Raw genomic sequence first — 23,629 nt, forward strand, 5'->3', positions numbered from 1 at the left:
CTAACACAAGTTTTTGTCATTGACCCATTACAACTGTTTTTACGGATAAATTAGTTAAAAAATCAGTTCGATTAATTCATTAGTTTTTCATTTTTTGTAAATTCGATTGTTTTCTTATGTATCATTTTACTTAGATTTTATTCAATTATATTGTTTGGTGATAATTAACCCTGAAAACGTTGCAATTTCTGACTTTGTCAAATGAAACATTTGCTTTACATTTTATGCTGTCGACAGTATAAATTTGGTATTATCTCTATATACTTAAACAAAAGTAATAAACACTGGCTAATACAGCTGAAAATTTAATGATTGTAATTTTTATACGATCTAATGTTGTAAAATCTGGAAATTTCTATCCGTAAAACTGATAGAATATACAAATAATTAAAAATAAAACATTTTTTGAAACATAATTTATTAGCAAGTGGGATTTTGATCCAATATTGTCTTCGTGAAGCCAAGAGTTTATCTGGTTAAAGAAGTGCATGGTTAAACTCATTTCTTTTTAAAAAATGCAGTATTTGAATATAAAAGTCGTTTAAAAAAAACACTCAAAAAAATATTTTAACAAGTTTATTATATAATAAAAATAAATTTCAATAAATAACTACTTTAAAAATGCAGTATTTTAACATAAAATTAGTTATATAATAATTATATTTGTCACTTGATATTATCCGACCTAAAATCATGGATTCGTCTCATCCAACTATTGAGTAAATCTCTTGTGATACGATCTAACGAATCTTTATCTGTGAGACATGTTAACATTACCGATATTCACAATAAAAAGTAATATTCTTAGCATAAAAAAATAATATTTTTTCATGGATGACCCAAATAAGATATCCGTCTTACAAAATACAACCCGTGAGACAGTCTCACACAAGTTTTTGCTCCAACTATTTTATTGGCACTCATGCAATAAACCAGTTCAGACTTTTCCGGAAGATCGAACAAAACAAATTTGACAAACAATAATTAGTCTAAATTTGGTTGGTTCATTTTATTTAACCAATTATACTTAAAACTTGTTAAAATCAAGGTTGGTCGAGCGGTGATGAGCTACCTCTAACAAACGAACAATGTTGCAAAACTTGGTTTTGTTTGGTTTGAAGCACCAAACAGTTCACTCCCCATGGCAATAGGTAGACAACAATGTTGTTGGGAATTAAAAAAAATGATTGACGTCGGGATTGTTGTATAGTTTAAAAAAATTATAATTTTTTTAAAAATAATAAACGTTTGATTCTACGCCCTATGTATAATTTTTTAACAAATAACAAGCGTTCGATTCTAAACTGTATACTTGTATGTATAACCAATATCGATTAGATTTATCCGAGAATAAAATATAATGAAATTACAAAATAATAATAGATAATGTTATTCGATGATGAACTCAGAGAAAAATATACGTTACACTTTATAGTAGAATCTATTTTAAAAACATATCTGACACCTGTACTTATCTGATAAGAATCCATGTATAGAATGACTTCAAACCCCACCCTCACCTCCAAATTCATTTCAAATCTTCTGAATAATCGGGGATACAAATGTCATTCTAACAAAATGTAAAAAGCTGACACAAGGGCATATTCGTAATTCGATATCGATGGATTATTATTTATTTTTAAAGGAGATATTCGAAACAGAGAGAAAGAAAGAAAGAAAGAAGAAGAAGAAAGAGAGACACAGATAAAGAGGGAAGAGCCGTTTGAGTTTTCCGTTAGATTTGCCGTTTGAAATCTGAAGATACATGGTGTCGGATCAAGAGATTGCCAAAGGAGTGGAGACGGTGCTTCGTCACTCCGACCCTAACGCCGTCACTTCCCTGAACGGTGTGGTGCAGCAGCTGGAAGCCGAGCTAGGGATGGACCTTTCCCACAAGGCTGGGTTTATCAGGGACCAGATTACCTACCTCCTCCGCTCTCATCCCGTGCCCAAAGACCATCTGCCCCCTCAGTCCCACCTTCAGTTCCCAAATACCTTTCTTCCCCAACAGTTTCTTCATCCCCATTTCGCTGTTCAGCAACGACCGCTGCAGCAGAATGATGTTCCTCCGACGGGGACGCAAGTGCAACAACACCTTGACCCGACGATGCTACCGTTGGCGAGGGGGAGAATAGGGGCCGCTCAGAGTGCGGCGAATGTTTCTGAAGCTCCGAAGGGAAGGTATGTTAACCACCCATTTTTTATGTCACGAATTCGAGGAGCTTGGGTTTACCTGCTGGGTAGATGAAGGTTTTTTCCATGCAAAGGCTACGGCCAATTTTTAACTCAGGACATATAGATATAGTTGCTTATTTATGTGGTTTGTGTGCTATAAATGGTACGTGTTGGTTTTTATGGTAAAAATAATGATCGACCTAGGTTTAGGGTACTTTGTTGAATCGTGAATTAAGTGGGTATCCGTCGAAATTAACTTTTCTGTGGGTTATCTAACTTTAACTTCACCTCAGGCGGTAAAGGTTTGACTTTTAAAGGGTGCAGTTCCCTCGCGGCGTAACTATTGTCCGACATCTGATTGATTTTTTTTGCTTGCTTTATGGAAATGTGCTTGTTTTTATGTGTTTTTAACCACTTCACTATACGTTGTAATGATGTTTATTAGACAATATAATGGTTTTCTTAACAAAAATACATCATCAAGAGTTTATATCGCTGCCATGGGACTTTGATGTGGTTAGCGGAGACTTAGTTTACCAACATAAAACTACTCGTTTGAAAGCAGAGCTCTTCACTTAGATGAGAAATTGACAGAAAAGATGGTCAAATAGAGGGAGGCCATGAAAAAACTAATTTGATTTGACCCATCTGATGCTCAAGGCTTTTGTTAGGAGAGCTGCTTGATTACATCGGTTCACGCTACTAGTGGCGACTATTTCTTTCAGGAAAGTTTGGCTATTGGGGGTTGTCAGTTGAATTTACTTGTCAATGCCATTGCTAGCAAAAGATAAAGGTCCATCTTGCCAGGGAAAAGTTGCAGCAACTGATGCTATTTTGGGAGAGTATTGCTCGAGTTGATACTCATTTACCAGATAGAAAACCAAACACTACATAAATTTTATCAGTATCAACTGTTCTAGCTAATATAATCTCCAGGGATATGCAAAGTTTTCGGAAGTACGCATGAAATTACCTGCTTTGTTCTCCTTAGCGTCATTTGTCATTTTTCTTTAAACTCGATTGATGGTACATGTGCAAAATGCAGTTTGTCTTATATACACTCAACTTTTTTATATGGACAGCCGAGAATGGTGAACTAGATTATCTTCCTCGACTGGAAACGTATTTGAAGTCTAAGTTTCTTTTCAAAGCAACATTGATGATCTTTAAATTTAAATTTAAAACCAAGTTATGGTGAAATTTTAAGCCATACACCTTGTTATTAATTTGTTGCTGTGAGACACTGGATCATCACATTCACTTTTTATTTCAGTACTCCAGTTGGAACCAAAAGAAGAGGTGGTCCAGGAGGTCTAAACAAAGTATGTGGTGTTTCACCTGAACTACAGACCATCGTTGGGGAGCCAGCATTACCAAGGACAGAGGTTTGGATATAATTAAACAGTTCTATAAGTTTCAACATTACGTTTTCCGAACTGGTGCTAAACGTATGAAATGTGTATCATGTTACTTTATTTTTAATTCAGATTGTGAAGCAACTTTGGGCATACATTAGGAAGCATAACCTTCAAGACCCTGGTAACAAGAGAAAGATCATATGCGATGATGCATTGCGCGTAGTTTTTGAAACAGATTGCACGGATATGTTCAAGATGAATAAATTGCTTGCTAAGCATATTATTCCACTGGATCCAAGCAGTATGTAAAATAAATACGAGATCAACATTCTACTTGTATCGACTTTGATTTTAAATCTTAATTCCAAATGTTACATTTTTGTTTTCTGAATAATCAGGTCAAGCTAAGAAATCAAAGGTTGAAGATGAGCCAGCTAAGCAGACTACTGATTCCAGGGCTCCTCCTGGGAACATATCAGATGCCCTTGCAAAATTTTTCGAAACTGAAGATTGCCAGATGCTCCAATCAGAGGCTCTGGGACGTGTCTGGGAGTACATTAAGGTTAACCAGCTGGAGGTACGTGGTTCATGAATTGTCAGCATTTCTGTGGCGAAGCCAATGATTATAAGAAAAATCTTTGTTTTTGACACAGGCTTAAATCTTGAAGTTATTGACTTTACTAGTGTCATGGTGCATTCATTGTGGCACTCCCATATTTTCCTTGAATCTTACATCTCGGATACTCTAATTATCACATGCTAATCTCCATCAGCTGTATTAACATGCGGAAATTTAGTCAATGCTACCATGTTTTTTAATAGATAATATTTTGGCATTCTCGAGTGTCCAATACCTCTCTTTTTTTAAAAAAATTTGAATGTTTGAATTTGAATAAAATATCTTCTTGATCTTGCTTTACTATGTAGGATCCTCTGAATACGATGGTGATTCATTGTGATGTAAAGCTTCAGGAACTGTTGGGATGTGAAAGCATTTCTGCGTTGGGACTTCAGGAGATGCTCATACGTCATCATTTTACTAAATAGCGACAATTTTTCTGATGGAAACGGTTAGCTTAATCAGATACTGACACTTAATGTGATCCAATCTAGTGATTTTAATCTCTTCACCAGAGTGACGTGGTTTTACGTTATTTTGCAGGTTTGTTTCATGTCGTAGCTGATTAGTTATTTTGTGATGACATGACTGGTGCTCAAATGATCGATATAGCGCATTAGTTTCTTTTGGTTTGTTTGTCCGGGTGATCAGTTTGCCTTATTTCCTATGTCTGTTGGTTTCTGACAGTTGGTGGATGATGAAAATGGATGTATGTAGTAAAAGGGTAATTGCTAGAAATATGATGTAATTATGCGCTGACCTTAGTTTAGGCTTCTTATGTTTGATTGTAGTCATGTGTTATGACTGATGCGTTTGAATGCAAGTCGAGTGCAAATGTCATTTCTTACTATTTGTTGTTTTAAACAATTAGTACGTAATGAATACTGAAAATTAGGTATCTACTCAACTCTTCAATAAGTTGTTGAAATGAAGAGTTAATTACTATTTCGTTGGTTGCTCTTCCAATCCTGCTTTGTCAAAAGTAAAATTAGAAGCATCAACCAATTTCTGGTAGTGGAAACAATCTCACAATTCGACCACAAATATTTTTTCATGAATCGGAGATCCGTATCATATATATGATATGTGAAACCGTTTCACATGTCACGAGTGTTTTGGTTTCCTAAAAATAACTTACATCAACTATCATCCTTAAATAAAATAAGCAAGCGAGTTTATTTTTTTTATAAATTGAATGAAATGCATTATAGTAATAAATTATACTAAATTTAAATATGAATGTGTGCAAAAATCATACAACCTAATAATAAAATCAATGATGAGGATTAATGTGAACCTATTCAAAGATCCACGTGTCATAATTCTATTTGTGGAAAATTTGGATCAACTTTTTATCTTTACAGAACACACACACGTACATGCTGACCATAATGGCAACTAACAGATATATGGGATTCTCACTTTAAACGTTATCAAATCTTCAAAGTTAGGAAGTTCTATTTTAGAGAAAGTAAGCATATCTTATTAATATTAAATATAATCTTGTTATATAATATTTTTTCCGTCTTGCTTGTTTTTAAAAAAAAAATTGTACAAAATTATGATTTTATTATTATTAATTCATCAAAAAAATGGTTGCACATTTTTTAAAACTTAGATAATATGAATATGTTAGTGAAATACAAGAAAATTTAATATTCAATATAGAATCTGGACTATATATTTGAGACAATCGAAAAAATATATATAATTGAGGAATACAGAATATTAAAATTAGTGGAAATTTATCCAATAAATCGTGATCAAACGATAAATTAAATTTACGAAATACAATTCAAATAACCTTTCATGTTTGTAACAAACTATGAGTAAAATATACAAATTGAGGATTCAATCACTTGCTGATGTTATCAAGAACATTTATTACATACAAAAAGAGAATATGTAATATTCTGAAAAATAACTTGATTAATAAAAAAAATTAATTAGTTCTACGTTTATCTGTTTGGAGGAAATTCTGTTTTATTAATATAATTACAACCAAAATAAAAAGACTTTACACTATATTTTTTTATAATGTTAAATTACATCTATCTGTTTTAAGGAAATTCTGATGAAGAAAACAATCAATAAATAAAAGATGGGAGATCGAAATCAACATCGGCAAGGTATGGATGCTGTGCTGTCTCTAAAGTCACTGCCTACTTCCACTTTGTTTGAAAAGATTTGAGATTATTTTCTTTCTTTTTTTTCATGCAATTATCTAACAAAATAATTACATTTTTGTTCGGGACTTTTATGCTAAAGTTTAACCCTTTTATTATGTATTAAATATTCACTAGTTTGAAACTTTTTGTACATGAAACAATGATGATGATGGCCATGCTACGAAATGGCTCCACCATGTGTCTTTCACCCTTCCCCCTAGTTCTCTTGTATATATATACTCAATATTTTGTATTGTGTTTATGATAAATAGGTTATTTCAATCCAATAGAGGCTTATTGGAGTGCAAAAACCGACCACAAAGCGAAATGGCACCTCTTAAAAGTATTGATCCATGAAAAGACAATATTTTTTGGGAACAGACGTTGTCGGCACCCCTGCACCACATTCCGGTCGCCTCTGTGCTCATCTTTCGAATAAAACCATCTGGAAATTTTTCCAGTGCCGCCCTCGCGTTGCTATAGTAATTTTTTTCTTTTGAGCCTCAGGTTTCTGTTGTGTCTTTCTTGCTTAATCTTCATTCATTTTCATTAAACTTTCCGACAAGATGAATGAAATTAATATATGAATGCACATGATTTCAAAAGAGAGTTAATACAGAAAATTATTGCATTGGAATAAATGGCTTTTTGCTTTGAAACTTCCTTAGTGTAATGCTATTACACTATCAGATTTATTAGGTCAAGAAGTGAACATAATGTGTTGAAGTTTATAAACTAACAATAATATCTACACTATTGAAAAATAATATTTAAAATGTGTGTATTGAATATTTGAATGTTGAATATTTGAATGTTGAAAATTAGGTAAAATTAGGTGTTGAATATTGAAATTTGTGTGTGATGATGAATGTAATGATGTAATTTAATTTTGGATTATTTGTAAAAAAAATTCTATAAATAGATCTCTCATTTGTGAAGAAAATCACAATTGAGTTGAGAGAAAAATATTATAAAGTGTGTAGTGTGATAATTTTGAGAGTTTGAGATTTTTACTTTTTACCGTAAATTTTTACTTTTTCACAACATACACAATAATTTCCCTAAAATTTCATTTGATTTTCACAACATACACAATACTAGGAATGAGAAGTTAATGATTCCCAAATGCTAACTCAAATTCTCATAATTTTGTTGTCGCATTGAATCAAGATTTTGAGATCTCCAATCAACAATGTCGGATGTCCACTATGAGAATTTTATTTTGCAGATTTTAAGCTCATTTCTCTTGATAAGATATACACTTATATGTAAGCTTTTTACAACAGATCTATTAAGTTATCATATGATTTCATTCAATCAAAAAATAACACGACTAGAGATGAAGTTTAGCATGATATAGTATATGTCCAGACCTACCATTATTGATTTCATTTTGAGTCATATTTTAACATGATATTTCCACTTTAAATAAGACATCCCCATAGTTAGAGATGTTTATAGGACTTATCTTTTAACCATTCAAAATGAATTTCATCATTCTTTTATGGTATAAACTCTATATTTTGTATTACGTCTAAGATGACAACATTTTTTCATGAACACACGATATCGGCGCCCCCGCGCTCATCTTTCGAATAAACCCGCCCACCTGGAAAAATTTTCAGGTGACCTACGGATCCACAGTGCATTTACGGTTTTTTTTTCTTTCAAGCCTCGAATTTTACTTGTGTTTTTTTAATCTTCATTCATTTTCATTAAGCTTTCCAACCACCTTGGCACCCAATCCCAAAATAGAGGAGAAAGTTAGTAGATTAGACACCCTCAAAATTTTTTTAAAGAGTATATATTTCTGTATTGAGAAATGCCATAAATTTGGAAAAAATGGTAGGTAGACTTCAAACAAAGTCCCGAAAATCTAAAGAATTCTCGAGCATCATCAATTCATATGTGTTGACAGTTGACGCCCACAAATAATCTGATTACATAAATTCTCTAAAAAGATGTACAAAATCTCGTAAATTCCAATGTTATTCACCTAATTCAGACGTGACATTAATATAAATATAACTTTTCCATGCAAAAATACAACAATCTGGTAATAATTCCATTATAAATGCCCATCCAAACCGTGAAAAAAATCAATCAAACTCAAAAACAATATCACAATCCAATCATGGTTCTCAAATCACCATCTTTTCTTCTCATTTCAGCTTTCATGGCTACTTACGCCCTACTCAGTGTCTCAGCTTCATTAAGCGGCTGGGAGACCCCGACTCTTGACACCGTGATCTCCGACGCCATTTCTCCCGGTATCCAAATAGGCGAGGGACCGGTAGCTGGGGCCCCTGAATCTCCATTGCCGCCTGGCCTTGTCTTTTTGGGAAAAAATGACCCGACAGCGATAGAGCTTGCCAAATTCGCCATTGATGAGCATAACAAAGAAACCAAAGATGAAATAAAATTTGCAGGTTTACTTGAGACAGTTTACACAAACCGCGAAGGGGGAAAGATCTACAGTCTTGTGATTACGGCGACTAATAATACTGGATTGAATGATTACGAAGCAAAAATTTTGGTCGAGCGAGGCGACAAGAAACTTCTTGCTTTCAATAAAATGTGACTGATCTGTTTGGTTTCGCTGCATAAGTTGTACTGTTGGGTTGATCGATCAACGGAAAATAAAATATTCTCTTTTATATAAACACAATAATTATTATTTATGGGAAAAAATCTGTTGAGGTCTGATATAGCAATGAAGTAGTGGGATTTCGATCTTCTAAAACACAGCACTTGATATTGTACATTTTTTACGCGAGATTACGCGAGATGATCACATGATCATTTTGTGGACATCACACCATATGTTATAAATTTAAAAAGTTGTCAGATTAAACGAGATGATCATGTGATCATCTCGTGTAAAAAATGCACAACACTTAGTGTTATGTTTTTCAACACAGTAGAAGATCCAAATTTGAAGTAGTGCTTAGAACGACAAGGTTGCGTGCAATGAATACCGTAAAGCTTAAATGCTCAAAATTTCTTCAGAGTACAATGTATCTTCCATGATCGATGATTGATTTCTTAAATACTGAATTATGACATTTATATGTGTTATGAATATCTATTTAAAATTATTTACTTTATTTATTATTTTACAGAAAAAATATAGCAATCGATATTAAAATGCAAGGGAAAAAAAATTAGATTGTAATTGATATAAAAATGTAAGGAATTTTTTTTTTAGAAATGAAGATTCTAATGTGTGTCTATCTAATTTTCCTTAATATTTGAAATCGATTTGGAGATAGATATTGTCTAGTAATAAATTGCTAGAAAAAATGTAAGGAATTATAAAGATTATTTTTGGAATTTTGAAAAAAGCTTCAATAACATATATATCATTTAAGCACTAAATTGCATATTTCATATTTATTTTTTCATCGTATATTCTCTACTGTCATTTCAATTTTTTCAATTTAAAAAATTGATAACTTACAATTGTTTTTTTAAGAAAAAACTACTTCATTCTCAATTTTTTTACGAATCGCATATGCCATAATCTGTTAGCATTATAATAATTTATTTTTTCAATCAGTTTTAGTAAATTGGTTGTGCATTAAAAAAAATTGATTGACATAAACTATGTCGATAAAACCAAAATAATAATAATATGTGTAGTTTTTCGAAATTTAGCTAGTAAATTTTTTGTGGAGCCACGTAGAAATGAAGTATAAAAATATAATATGCACATGAATTAGGACAAAGAACAAAGGTGCATCTTTAATATTTTATTTGTGATCCCCAATTTATATTACAAAAATCAACTTCGAAAAATTGATATAAAGGGTAATATTGAAAGTTTAATATTTCTTCAAAAAAAAAAGTTATAATTTACATACTTTAAAAAAAATAATAAGATTTGATTACGGTAGTCTCCGTTTACACGTGTCAACGTAAAATTAGAAAAGCATGTCTTCTGATTGGACATCTCCGCTATAAAAACCCACTTGTATTCACTCAAATTTCACCAGTAATTTTAACTTGATAACCGGAAGAAAAATATGGCACCCAAATCTCTCTCGTTGCTGGTCGTGGTTTGCTCGATTCTTCTCGCTTCCGCTTCAACCAAAGCCTCCATTGGCGGTTGGCAGCCAATCAGTAACCTGACAGACCCGAAAGTGGTTGAGATCGCGGAGTTTGCGGTGAAACAACACAACATGAAAGTCAATGTTATGTTACAGCTTGTATCCGTGATAAAAGGAGAAACTCAGATAGTTAACGGTGTGAATTACAAGCTCGTCATCTCTGCCATGGATACCCTCGCGAAGATGACGGGGAGCAATTATCAGGTGGTTGTTTGGGACAAGCCTTGGACGAAAGAGAGGAACCTCACTTCATTTGAGAAGATTGCTTAATGTACGAAAGAGTGTATGCGATTTTATCAAAACTCGTGAAATAAAATTTTACCTTACTGAGGATTTATGAAATTTGGTGTTAATGTTGCATGTTCATGATTAAATTAAGGAATCTTTAAGAAGATTATTGATCCACTTGAAGATCTTAAAGTTTTGAATTATTAAAAATGAAGATGCATAAAGGCGCCGCAACAAAAAATATAAGCGAACAAGTGATGACAGATAAAGATAATCGATAAGACTTCAATAATTTTTTTATGATTTTGATAATATATATCTTCATATTTCAGTTTTAATATGTTATTATCATATTTTTTTTTATAGTTTTGTTCATTTATGAGATGTGACGCTAATATGACACTCGTTTATAACGTATCATGTTAACATTTTTGATTAAAAAAAATTGAAAGATATAAGATTAAAATATAATTTTAACAAGACAGACAACAAAAATCACAAAAAGAATTGCATTTTTTTCATAAAAGTATTCCAGTTCATGTCAAAATTAAGAACCTTTTACGTTGGTTCGGTTTGTTTGACATCTGTATTCCACAGCACATGCATTGGATTTTAGCGTAACTGCCCAGTCAAAGTTCAGTAGAAGTTGTACATTGACTGTGTTTGCTGGTTTTCTAGTAAGTAGGAACAAGGTTTTTTTTATTTCAAACAAACACAAACAAAAACAAAAACAAGATATTTTCTTCTTTTAACACAAAAATATATATACAAATACACACATCTAACAATAATTTTGTATATTTTTCGTTCTCGATAGAAATTTTTTTCATGACGATAAAATCAACCGCTGCTATTTTTCGGTGGACAATAGATAAATCAACGAACTGACACCATAATTTGAAAACAACGATATCCAAGTAAATAGTACCGAACAAATCTTGTCTCACACCGAAAAAATGTTGGTATGGAAAATCAAACATAACAAATGACCAAGCGTTCGTCTACTCCACCAACTCTTACCATCCAGAACAGCTAGCTAGAACAATACTTTTTTATAATGTTTGTATACATTTCCATGCATTGACATTTTGTAAATATACTAAATTATGACATATGTAGTATAATATGCAAACATATAATATTTAATCTCTAAGATATTTTTGTCTCCTTGTTGTTTCGATAATTTGATTTCTAGAGAGTAGTGTGTTATGTTTTCAAACTATATATATTTATATATTATATTATATAAGCAACCATTTTTAAACTTTTCCAGTTTTTTATGTGTTACCCTTACTTTTAAGTATCTAAATTTAATTAGAAATTAGAGTGAATTTTTTATAAATTATATTTTGCATTTTTCTAAAATTATTTGGGTTTCTATTGTATTTTTTTATTTTTCCAATGTTTATTTGTCTACTGAAATTGAAGGGCGAATCATATATAGCGATTTAGATTACAAATTTTAATTATGCATATCAAATTTATGCATTAATTGATTTATCGTGTCATTGAATGATTGTTGAATTATTGAATACTTGGGAAATTAGATATCTACAAATATAATACTCTTAAATGTTTATTAGAATGTCAATGTTTTAAAAAATAAACTTAATCATCAGCATATTTTATATTTATATTTTCAACATATTTCCTCTACTATCATTTCAATTTTTTCAATTTAAAAAATTGATAACTTACAATTGTCTTTTTTAAAAAAAAGCCACTTCATTCGGTCTCCATTTTTTTTACTAACAACACGAATCACATATACCACAATCTGCTAGTATTATAATAATTTATTTTATCAATCAATTTTAGTAAATTGATTGTACATAAAAAAAAATTTTGATTATAATAATCACATCATATGTGTTGTTTTTCGAAACTTTAGATAGTAAATTTTTTTTTTGAGCCACGTACAAATGAATTATAAAAATATAATATGCACATGAATTAGGACAAAAACCAAAGGTTCATCCTTTAATATTTTATTTGTGATCCCCAATTTATATTACAAAAATCAACTTCGAAAAAGTGGTATAAAGGGTAATATTGAAAGTTTAATATTTCTTACAAAAAAAAAAAGTTAAAAAAAATTTAAATACTTTTTAAAAAATATATATATATATTTGACTACGGTAGTCTCCTTTTACATGTGTATACATAACATTATAAAAAGCATACTTTTTGATTGGGCATCTCTGCTATAAAAACCCACTTGTAATCACTCAAATTTCACCAGCAATTTTAACCTGATCACCAGAAGAAAAATATGCCACCCAAATCTCTCTCGTTGCTTGTCGTTGTTTGCTCGATTCTTCTCGCTTCCGCTTCAACCGAAGCCTCCATCGACGGTTGGCAGACAATCAGTAACCTGACAGACCCGAAGGTGGTTGAGATCGCGGAGTTTGCCGTGAAACAACACAACATGCAAGTCAATGACATGTTACGGCTTGTGTCCGTGATAAAAGGAGAAACTCAGATAGTTAATGGTGTGAATTACAAGCTCGTCATCTCCGCCACAGATGCCCTCGCGAAGATGACGGAGAGCAATTACCGTGTGGTTGTTTGGGACAAGCCTTGGACGAAAGAGAGGAACCTCACTTCTTTTGAGAAGATTGCTTAATGTTCGAAAGAGTGTGTGCGATTTTATTAAAACTCGTGAAATAAAATTTTACCTACTGAGGATTTGTGAAATTTGGTGTTAATGTTGCATGTTCATGATTAAATTAAGGAAACTTTAAGGTTCCGTTTGGTATGAATGATGAGATAAGTAAATGATTAGTAATTAGAGTGATTAAAAAATAGAGATATGAATTAATAGTATGGTGGGATAAATAACATGTTGTTTGGTATGATTTTAAAATGATTGATTAATTTTGTAAATTTTATTGCAATGACCAAAATGCCCCAAGTGTTAGTTAAATATATATTCTTAAAATAATTGGATAGATAATTAAATATTTATAATTATAATTTACATTTATGAAAATTAATTTAAATATATTTATTAAAAATAAATTTGTAAATATACATTTACTTTAATCATTAAAATAGCAATAATATTTTGAATGTTAATGTTAAATAAAGTTTAGAAATAATTACAATATTATTGTTTTTTTAAAATAATTATAAATATTCTTAAAATAATTTGATAGATAATTCAATATTTATAATTATAATTTATATTTATTAAATTAATTTAAATATATTTATCAGAAATATATTTGAAAATATTACGGTAATCATTAAACAAAATAAATTAGAATTTAATAAATATTTATTTTTATAAAAAAATTAATTAACAAGATTAGAAATTTATAAAAATTTAATTTAAGATATATTTGCATTACAATTTATTTTCTTTAAAATGATTGAAAATAATAAAAATATATGAAATTAATTTATAAAAAAATATATAATAAAAATTTAAATATTATATTAATTATTAAATTTTCACTAATTTTAATTTTCATATTATATTGAAGAAAACAATTCAAGGGTATTATGGTCAAAGTACAATCTTATCATTATCACTATTAAAAAATTATGCATTATCACACCTTTGAGGAAGGATATTTAATCACACAAATAACATAAATAATTAGGGCTTTCAATCATAATCAAGGGCCTACGTGTTAAATTAAAAATGAACCAAACATGAGATAAGAGATGATTATTTAATAATCATTCCATTATCATGGCTACCAAACATAGCCTAAGAAGATTATTGATCCACTTGAAGATCTTAAAGTTTTGAATTATTAAAAATGAAGATGCATAAAGGCGTCGGAAGAAACAATGTAAGTGAACAAGTGATGACAGATAAAGATAATCGATACGACTTCACCTCTTTACGATTTTGATCATATTTATCGTCATATTTCATTTTTAATATATTATTGTTATATTTTTTTTATAGTTTATTTCATTTATGGGATGTGGTGCTAACATGACACTCGTTTATACAGTGTTATATTAGTATTTCTGATAAAAAAATTTTTGAAAGATACTAGAGTAAAATATAATTTTGACAAGAAAGACAACAAAAAGAATTGCATTTTTTTCATAAAAATATTACAGTTCATCTGTTCATGTCAAAATTAAGAACTTTTTACATCGGTTCGGTTTGTTAGACATCGGAATTCAACAACACATGCACTGGAATTTAGCGTAACTTCCGGTCAAAGTTCAGTAGAAGTTGTACATTGATTGTGTTTGCTGGTTTTCTAGTAAGTAGTAACAAGGTTTTTTTTTTTTATCTCAAACAAACAAAAACAGGAACAAAAACAAAAACAAGATATTTTCTTTTTTAACACACAAATATATATACAAATACACACATCTAACAATAATTTTGTATATTTTCCGTTCTGGATGTAAATTTTTTTCATGACGATAAAATCAACCGTTGCTATTTTCTGATGTACAATAGATAAACCAATTAACTAACACAATAACTTGCAAACAACGATATCTAAGTAAACAGCACCAGACAAACCTTGTCTCACACGAAAAAGTGTTGAAACTTTGTGTTACATGAAAAAGTGTTAGTATGAGGAATCAAATATAACAAATGACCAAGCGTTCATATATTCCGCCAACTCTTATATTCCAGNTATATATATATATATATATATATAATATTTTGATATGTTACCCATTAACTGTGTTCATTTTTATGTCATTACTGAGATGTCACTCATTTAATAAATGTTTAGTTTTTATATGTTTAACATGTTCAATAAATGAGTCTCATGTTAGACATATAGATAGGTATAGTTGCTGAGCAATACGATAATAATAATAATAATAATAATATTAATATTAATTAATTAAGTGCGCACCGGTGGGATATGCAATGGGGTCACTCTTTATAAATTATAATCACCACCAGCTATCTTATTTTGTCAGGATTATTCGAGAATTTGATTATTGGACAAGAAATAATTGACCTAACACAATGGAGCCAATAATTAAGATATAATTTTCCGTAGTACATGGATCATATATACATTGGGACATTATTTTATTTCGTTGTCGTCTTATCCAATTATATATTTAAATTAAATATTCGTCCAAATAAATTCTTGGACTAGAGTTTTCGAGTTACTTGCAAATCATGTATCATTTTATTTATTTTTTTTACTTTTTTAAATATATATATATATATTAGAAAAATTTCTTTTGTCCATTCTAGAAGTAAATAAATCACATGGGCAAATGGAATTAATTAAATAGATTTTTTTTGAGAATTTGGAAAATTCAACTTAAAAATCTACGGGGTTCGCAAGTTTGATGTTCGACGACAGCTTTTGTTCGGCAACTTGCTTGCACTTTTATTTTTGAATTTATTTTTCAATAATTGTGGATTTTAATAAAGGAAAAGCTTTATCATGAGAAGCATATATCCCAAATTAATTTATTGATTAAATTTAGGCTTTGAGTGAGTACCTCGTTTTCATAGTTACCAGATATGTCACCCATCACATTTGAAATACTATACAGTTTAACTCTTTACCAAGTGCAAAAATAATAAAATATAAGATAAATAAATGTCAAATATATTAAATTCGACATAAATGAATAAAAAAACAACTTGAATATATTCATATTAAATTATTTATAAAGTATAAAGTACACTGTATATCGAACGTTTGTCGATTTATCATAAGTTATAGCTGGTGATAACGGTGCAACTCAAATCTTTTAAACTGTATAACAGCTCAAGCATCACGTTTCGATTTTTCTATTCAACGAAGACAATTATTGCACACAATTATCTTCTTCACAATAATTGCATTATTTGCAATCAATGATAATCGAACACGTGATCTCGACTCTGATATCAATTGTATGACGAGCGATTGTCGTTTTATCAAAATTTATAGCTATAGTAACAGTACAACTTAAATCATTTAAATCTTACAACGGTTCAAACATCATGTTTCAAATATTTTACTCGAAAAAAACAATTATTACAGTCAACCTATACAACTAGATTTTTGCTTTCACAAAACGTCAAACTAATTAGGTTCATAAATGAAGATAGATTTAGGATGGTTGAACAACTCCTATCATATTGGTCCAGTTATCTACTCCATGCCGCAGGGATGGAGCTAGATTTTTACGTTGGACTGAAATTGAATATTCTGAAATAATTAATTATTACAAAATTAAATTATAAATATAAAAAATACTTAACAAAAGCAATAAATAAATTTGTACTCATACCACAGAAGTAAAAAAGTTAGTTGATTCTAATATAAAATAATTAATTTCGTACAGTGAAAATTTTAACTTTTAAAATTGTCGTTTCATAATAAATTACTTTAAATTTAGAAATAACTATGCCACAAAATTCAATATTTAGAATAATAAATTTAAAATTCAATCATTGCAAAAAATATTAACATATATAGATATTTAAATTATAAAGGCTCTATAAAAAAAAATATTATTTATTTATTTATTTATTCCATTTAGATATTTTATATTATAATTGAATTTTTTTTTAATACAGTTTCAAAGCAATCAATGATTAAATTAATGCTAAGAGTTTGACCAGAATCTATCAATGTACATTAACAAATAATTATTGAACCATCTATCTCAAAAATATAATCAGGGCTTATGTTTTAAAGTAAAATTCAGAGAATTTATAAATTTTAAAAAAATCTAAATAAATTTTGTATTCAAATAATTTCAAATTTATATCAAAGTGTTTAAATAGATATTTATATAACTATTTTATCAAATAGTTTCAAATAAAGACATAAAACAATTTCTAAGACGATTCTACCTATATGAATAAAGTTAAGTATTTATTGTCTATTTTAATTTGATTTCAGGCATTAAAAAATATTTCTAAAGGAATTTTTTGTTGGTAAATTTTAATATATCTATGTTGTATTCTGGATTAGTTCCCAACAAAATGATTATATATTATTTTCTCATTTTTCACAGTTTGTGTTTGTATTGTGACGAGACAATTGGTATTTTCTTTTAGGAAATTTTTTTTTCATTTATTGTTTATGACATGATTTACGAATTGATTAATTATACTTTTAAGGCTATGTTTGGTAGCCATGATAAGGGAAAGATTATTTAATAATCATTCCTTTATCTTGCGTTTGGTTCGTTTTTTATTAATCTACATGCCCTTGATTATAATTAAAAACTCACACTATTCATGTTAATTGTGTGATTAAATATCACTCCTCAAATGGTGTGATAATTAATAATTTTTGAATAGTGATCATGATAAGGTTGTATATTGACCATAATACCCATGAATTGTTTTCTTCAATATAATATGAAAATTAAAATTAGTGAAAATTTAATAATTAATATAATATTTAAATTTTTATTATATTTTTTTATAAATTAATTTCATATATTTTTATTATTTTCAATGAAAATAAATTGTAATGCAAATCTATCTTAAATTAAATTTTTATAAATTTGTAATCTTGTTAATTAATTTTTTATGAAAATAAATATTTATTAAATTTATTTTATTTTTTAATGATTTAAATTAATTTTAATAAATGTAAATTATAATTATAAATATTTAATTATCTATCAAATTATTTTAAGAATATTTATAGTTATTTTAAAAAAATAATAATATTGTAATTATTACTAAACTTTATTTAACATTAACATTCAAAATATTATTGCTATTTTAATTATTAAAGTAAATGCATATTTACAAATTTATTTTTAATAAATATATTTAAATTAATTTTAATAAATGTAAATTATAATTATAAATATTTAATTATCTATCCAATTATTTTAAGAATATATATTTAACTAACACTTGGGGCATTTTGGTCATTACGATAAAATTTACAAAATCAATCCATCATTTTAAAATCATACAAAACACCATGTTATTTATTCCAACATACTATTAATCTATACATCTCATTTTTTAATCACTCTAATTACTAATCCTTTAGTTATCCTATCCTTCAAACCAAACGGAGCCTAAATTTATCTAATTTTTTTAAATGAAATGAATGCTAAAATCATACAACTGAAATATACATATCAATTTTAAAATGCTTTATAAATTGTTAAGTCATATAATTTACAGTTATAACATATATAAAATTATTTTTTCATTGGTTACGATAATATTATTATAAAATATAAAAAAAATAAAAAGAAGAAAGATGATCTCACAATTAGACTGAAAATACTGATAAATATTTTAGTGGTAACGATGAAATAACGAGTGAAATGACGATATAAGATGAAAAAATCAAAATAAAAATAATGTTGAAGAAATTGATATATTTATGGATAATAACAGTAAAAAAAAAATTCAATTGAGCTTCTATTGTGATAAACTAAATTAAAAAATATAATATTATTTTTATTGAAGATGATTAATATGTAATATATGAATCGAATTAGTTTGTTTCCATAGAGTGTTATGATCCAAATATTTATTTGTAAAAATTCGTGACTGAAGTTGATCGCTGTGTAAAGACTTACTATTCCCTTTATTTATATATATTGAATCAGGTAAATTTCGAAGCAATTTATTTATCACATTAACACATATTTCTGGATCTCGAAAAACTTGTTATATAAATATTTTCATAGTATTTACATCAATATATTATCGAACTTAAAAAAACATTCGCGGACTCCTCTTTAAGTTGCAAGCAATTACACAATGTGGGAAAATTTGTAAAATAACTTCGGTCAACTATTTAATTAAGAAAATGACCTTCTTAGTTGTACAATGTCACACATAACATTGATTGTTCTGATTAATTATATTTTAATTGATTTATATATGACAATAATTATGTAAAATCATATTTTATAACTTATTGACATTGATATTCTAACTTTGAGCCGACTTCATCTCTCAATTCAAATAATCGATATACATAAATTATAGACTACATGATATATTTTTAACTAGGTAAATTTTATTATTTTTTAGGTTCATTTATTGGAAATGAGTGTGATAAAATGAATGTATGATAATCGAAATGAAACCAAATGATGGTGAAAATACGTAGTCGTTAACTTTTTGTGCATGCTAAATAAATAAACTTCGAATTTATACAATAACTTTTAAAATCATGCTAACCGAGCAAAACATATCAAATAGTTTATGTTGGTTCGAAAAAGTGTTGGCAGAATTTGTTTAATCCAGATTATAAAAATGGATATGAAAACATAAGTAAACTCGAAAATTTTGTAAATCATAAAATTAAATTACAAAGAGTGGACCATTTTGACCTGCGAGTCAAAATGGTATTCTCCAGCTGTGACTTTTGAGAATCCCAAAGTTCTCATGCATTAAACCAAATCCACTCATTTATATATAAAATCCAAACAGTTCTTCTCTCTCACTGATTTCACCATGGTTTCTGTACAAGACTCCAACTCCAACATCTCTGCTCGCTACCCCCAAACGCGCCGCCCTTACTACTACTACACTCCGCCGCCGTCCTCCGTCAAGTTGAACCGTTCTATGGGCCGTTCTATGCGGACAATCCGTTCTACTATCTTCTTAGATGATGAGCAGAGATCGAGGAATGTGTCGGAGATTCTTACTGACTCGGTTATCGACCTCCGGCTAGGCGAACTTGCTAAGAAATCTACTAATACTTCCAAAAGCCCCTCCTCATCGGATATCGATGAGATTTTGGATGTCTCGCAAGCATTCAGTGATTTTTCTGCTTGTTCCAGCGACATTTCTGGGGAGCTCCAGCGCCTTGCTATGCTTCCCGACCCAGGTCCGGAACCGGACATGGACTTCAAGCCTGAATCCGAACCTTGTTCTGGGTTCTTACAGAGAGAGACTTTTTCTACGGAGATTATCGATAGTATCTCACCTGAAGACCTGCAGCCTACCGTGAAATTGTGTGTTGATGGTCTGCAATCTTCATCAATTGCTGTGAAGAGATCTGCTGCTGCTAAATTGCGACTGTTAGGGAAAAATCGGGCCGACAACCGGGTCTTGATAGGTGAATCCGGGGCAGTACCCGCTTTAATCCCGCTACTACGCTGTTACGACCCCATGACCCAAGAACACGCCGTTACGGCTCTTCTGAACCTCTCCCTTCACGAATCCAACAAAACATTGATCACAAAATCAGGCGCGGTCAAATCTTTAATCTATGTCTTGAAAACAGGTACCGAGATTTCCAAGCAAAACGCCGCTTGCGCTCTGTTGAGTCTGTCTTTAATAGATGAGAATAAAGTCTCAATTGGAGCTTGCGGTGCGATACCCCCATTGGTTGCACTGCTTATAAATGGTTCAAATCGAGGCAAAAAGGACGCTCTCACCACTCTTTACAAGCTCTGTTCTGTGAAATTGAATAAAGAAAGAACAGTGAGTGCTGGGGCAGTAACCCCGTTGTTGAGTCTTGTGGGTGAACAGGGCACTGGGCTAGCGGAGAAGGCCATGGTGGTGTTGAGTAGCTTGGCGGGGATTGAAATGGGTCGTGAAGTCATTGTCGAAGAAGGTGGGATCCCAGCTTTGGTGGAAGCGATTGAGGACAGCAGTGAAAAGGGGAAGGAATTTGCGGTGTTAACTTTGTTGCAGTTGTGTGGCGAGAGTGTTAGAAACAGGGGATTTCTTGTGCGAGAGGGAGGAATACCGCCTCTGGTTGCCTTGTCTCAGATCGGGACGGCGAAAGCTAAACATAAGGTTAATTTTTTTTGTATGTTATCTTGTGTTTATATTTTTACTACTAACTTTTCTTTTCTTTGTGCCAATTTATGCGCCCAAATTAGCAAGCAACATGAACAGGACTATAATTTTTTTAGTTTTTTAGACTATTGATTAGGAATCTTAGATTGATTGGTATTCGCCTTTCTTGGATTTCAAATTTTGATGAAAACTGGTTTTTATTCATTTAGCATGTGGCTAAGCTAAGTAATTATTGAACGGTAAATGATTGGCCATCATTGAATCAACATCTATCCTTCCTATTTGACTGGGTTCGAAGCGTGAGCGGATGATTAACCTACGAAGTTGATCCTGCAAAGTTGTCTTAATTATTTGGTAGACTGTTAAATGAACACATCTCTCTCAAGTGGCATCCGTTTCTTTAATGACGAGGATGGAAACTTAAGTTTACGAAATTAAGCATCACAAGTCACACCAAATTTCTGATTATGTCATAATCTCGTGGTCCAGATGTGGGGTCTGGTCCTAATCTATTGTTTAATGCTGTTCTTGCTTTCTTTGTTATTAATAATTCGGTAGATGTTGAAAGTATTTATGTTCTACGTTATCTTTCCTCTTGCGTGATCCATCCCGGATAACAACGGCTGCAGGGTTGCTTTCGTTGTTCTTGCATTTAGTTTCTTGTTCTGTAAATGAATGGTGCCGGTTTTTTTATGCCCAAATGTTTTGATTGAATGGGAGTGTGTTCACTTTTTGGCAGGCTGAAACACTTCTTGGGTACTTGAGAGAATCAAGACATGAAGCTTCTCCCTCGAGTGCATAATGGAGGAGGCATTTTAGATGGTTAAATTCCTTAATCAATGCAATATATTGTATTGTATTATATTATATGATATTGTGCCTGAGAAGTTAATAATGTGTTGTTGGGTGTATATAGTTTTGTGTGTTGATGGAATGGAAATGGTGGTTGAGTGTTTTTTGAAGGTTTGCAAGAAAAAAGAAAAATCAATGGTGAAAACTGAGAAGCTGGTGACGAGAACAAGATGACATAACCTTTAATTTTTGGGGATTTTTAATGGCCCTTGTTCTTTACTATTATTATTTTACTGACTGCTGCAGTTTGTTTTTAGCTTTGGTTGGGGCTGTCATCCTTGGTTTTGTTGGGTGATTCCTGACTCTTTGGAAGGTTTCTCTAATTTTCTGAACTAGTCCTCTGCTTCAAAATCAAGTATGGTTGAGTTTGGTTTGCCATGATAATCTTATTAATTATATTCCCCTCGAACTTGTCATTTTACCTTTTGTTTGTCGTTAATATTGGTGCTTTTGTTCAGGTTCAAACATTGTATATGGAAACATAAATAAAAGTTGCTTAAAGGATATAGATGCAATAGGCATATATCACCTCTTTTTTTTCTTTTTTTTTTTTGGATTACATGGGGAAGGGGAGTATTTTGCGCTATCATATGGATCGAACTCAGAGACTCTTTCAGGGGAGGTTTTTGCCAGGTTTACACAGATTTTATAAATACTTGTAAAATGAAAAGTAAAATTTAGGAAACCTGTCAATTGATCAACTAGCATTTTGCATATAATCCAACTCTTGTTGGGGGTCCTTTTCTCATGACTCGGATTCCTTTCCTTTTTGCTTTTTCATGATTGTTGTGTTGCAAAATACAGGTAAGAGCAGAATGAATTCCATTTCCATGATATGTTAGTGGTGCATTAAATGTTTGATGAAAGGAAAACTTGGCATATGAAATTTGTAAGAATCACCCTTTGGTAATTTTTATTCCCATGTGAACGATGGATATCCTTAGCGGTCATGCAATTTCTTTTCAATTATGATAGTTTTCACCTGAATCGGTCAGCCTTGGTGTTTCATCAATTGACCCTAACCATTCTTTTATGTACACAATAAAATCAACAATCGAGTCTTGAACTCGAGATTTAATATCAAATTTGAAGTTTGGTATGAACTATAAGTTATCGATGTTTAAGTTTGTTTTTCAAATACATGTTAAAGTAGCATCAATTTTCCGAGTTTCAATTTGAGGATTAACATATTATTAAAAAGTCTTCCGATTTTATGCATGATTGAAAATGAGATTTATTTAAAAAATAAAATTAGGTTGCAGAACTTTGAATGTGTTGAGTAATGGGCCTACCAACGTGCATGAACAACTACTCTTCATGATAAAGCCGACCACCCCACCCCAATATGTGTACGTCTTTTGGTAAATATCAATCCTTCCTAGTTTTCTTTCTTTATCCGTATTATTATTATTGTATATGAGTTGTCATAT

The 23,629-nt window shown here is 30.4% G+C and overlaps 4 protein-coding genes across 4 annotated transcripts; all 4 read left to right on the forward strand.

The window, feature by feature from the left end:
• Window positions 1–1,666: 1,666 nt before the first annotated feature.
• On the forward strand, window positions 1,667–4,999 carry LOC140963843 (uncharacterized). Its single transcript, XM_073423297.1, has 6 exons — window positions 1,667–2,181; window positions 3,449–3,560; window positions 3,663–3,834; window positions 3,932–4,110; window positions 4,461–4,603; window positions 4,696–4,999. Exons 1-5 carry the CDS (start codon window positions 1,766–1,768, stop codon window positions 4,578–4,580), a joined length of 999 nt encoding a protein of 332 aa, XP_073279398.1. The 5' UTR covers window positions 1,667–1,765; the 3' UTR covers window positions 4,581–4,603; window positions 4,696–4,999.
• Window positions 5,000–10,345: 5,346 nt separating this feature from the next.
• On the forward strand, window positions 10,346–10,699 carry LOC140964637 (cysteine proteinase inhibitor 5-like). The gene has a single exon (XM_073424497.1). The coding sequence runs from the start codon at window positions 10,346–10,348 to the stop codon at window positions 10,697–10,699; it is 354 nt and encodes a 117-aa protein (XP_073280598.1).
• A 2,230-nt stretch (window positions 10,700–12,929) lies between these two features.
• Window positions 12,930–13,283, forward strand: LOC140964639 (cysteine proteinase inhibitor 5-like). Its single transcript, XM_073424499.1, has one exon. It carries the CDS (start codon window positions 12,930–12,932, stop codon window positions 13,281–13,283), a length of 354 nt encoding a protein of 117 aa, XP_073280600.1.
• Window positions 13,284–20,016: 6,733 nt separating this feature from the next.
• LOC140964524 (uncharacterized) lies at window positions 20,017–22,597 on the forward strand. Its single transcript, XM_073424381.1, has 2 exons — window positions 20,017–21,344; window positions 22,087–22,597. Exons 1-2 carry the CDS (start codon window positions 20,052–20,054, stop codon window positions 22,147–22,149), a joined length of 1,356 nt encoding a protein of 451 aa, XP_073280482.1. The 5' UTR covers window positions 20,017–20,051; the 3' UTR covers window positions 22,150–22,597.
• Window positions 22,598–23,629: the final 1,032 nt, after the last annotated feature.

This window comes from Primulina huaijiensis, chromosome 18 (genome assembly GCF_012295235.1).
Source record: "Primulina huaijiensis isolate GDHJ02 chromosome 18, ASM1229523v2, whole genome shotgun sequence".
NCBI classification, from domain to species: Eukaryota; Viridiplantae; Streptophyta; class Magnoliopsida; order Lamiales; family Gesneriaceae; genus Primulina; species Primulina huaijiensis.

Bases quoted from the DNA above. Each gene is read 5' to 3' on its own strand.
- LOC140964637 (XM_073424497.1), top strand. From the start codon at position 10,346: ATGGCACCCAAATCTCTCTCGTTGCTGGTCGTGGTTTGCTCGATTCTT.
- LOC140964639 (XM_073424499.1), top strand. From the start codon at position 12,930: ATGCCACCCAAATCTCTCTCGTTGCTTGTCGTTGTTTGCTCGATTCTT.
- LOC140964524 (XM_073424381.1), top strand. From the start codon at position 20,052: ATGGTTTCTGTACAAGACTCCAACTCCAACATCTCTGCTCGCTACCCC. The intron at 21,345-22,086 runs GTTAATTTTTTT...ACTTTTTGGCAG, and splicing joins CGGCGAAAGCTAAACATAAG to GCTGAAACACTTCTTGGGTA.
- LOC140963843 (XM_073423297.1), top strand. From the start codon at position 1,766: ATGGTGTCGGATCAAGAGATTGCCAAAGGAGTGGAGACGGTGCTTCGT. The intron at 2,182-3,448 runs GTATGTTAACCA...TTTTTATTTCAG, and splicing joins TCTGAAGCTCCGAAGGGAAG to TACTCCAGTTGGAACCAAAA. The intron at 4,111-4,460 runs GTACGTGGTTCA...TTTACTATGTAG, and splicing joins TTAAGGTTAACCAGCTGGAG to GATCCTCTGAATACGATGGT.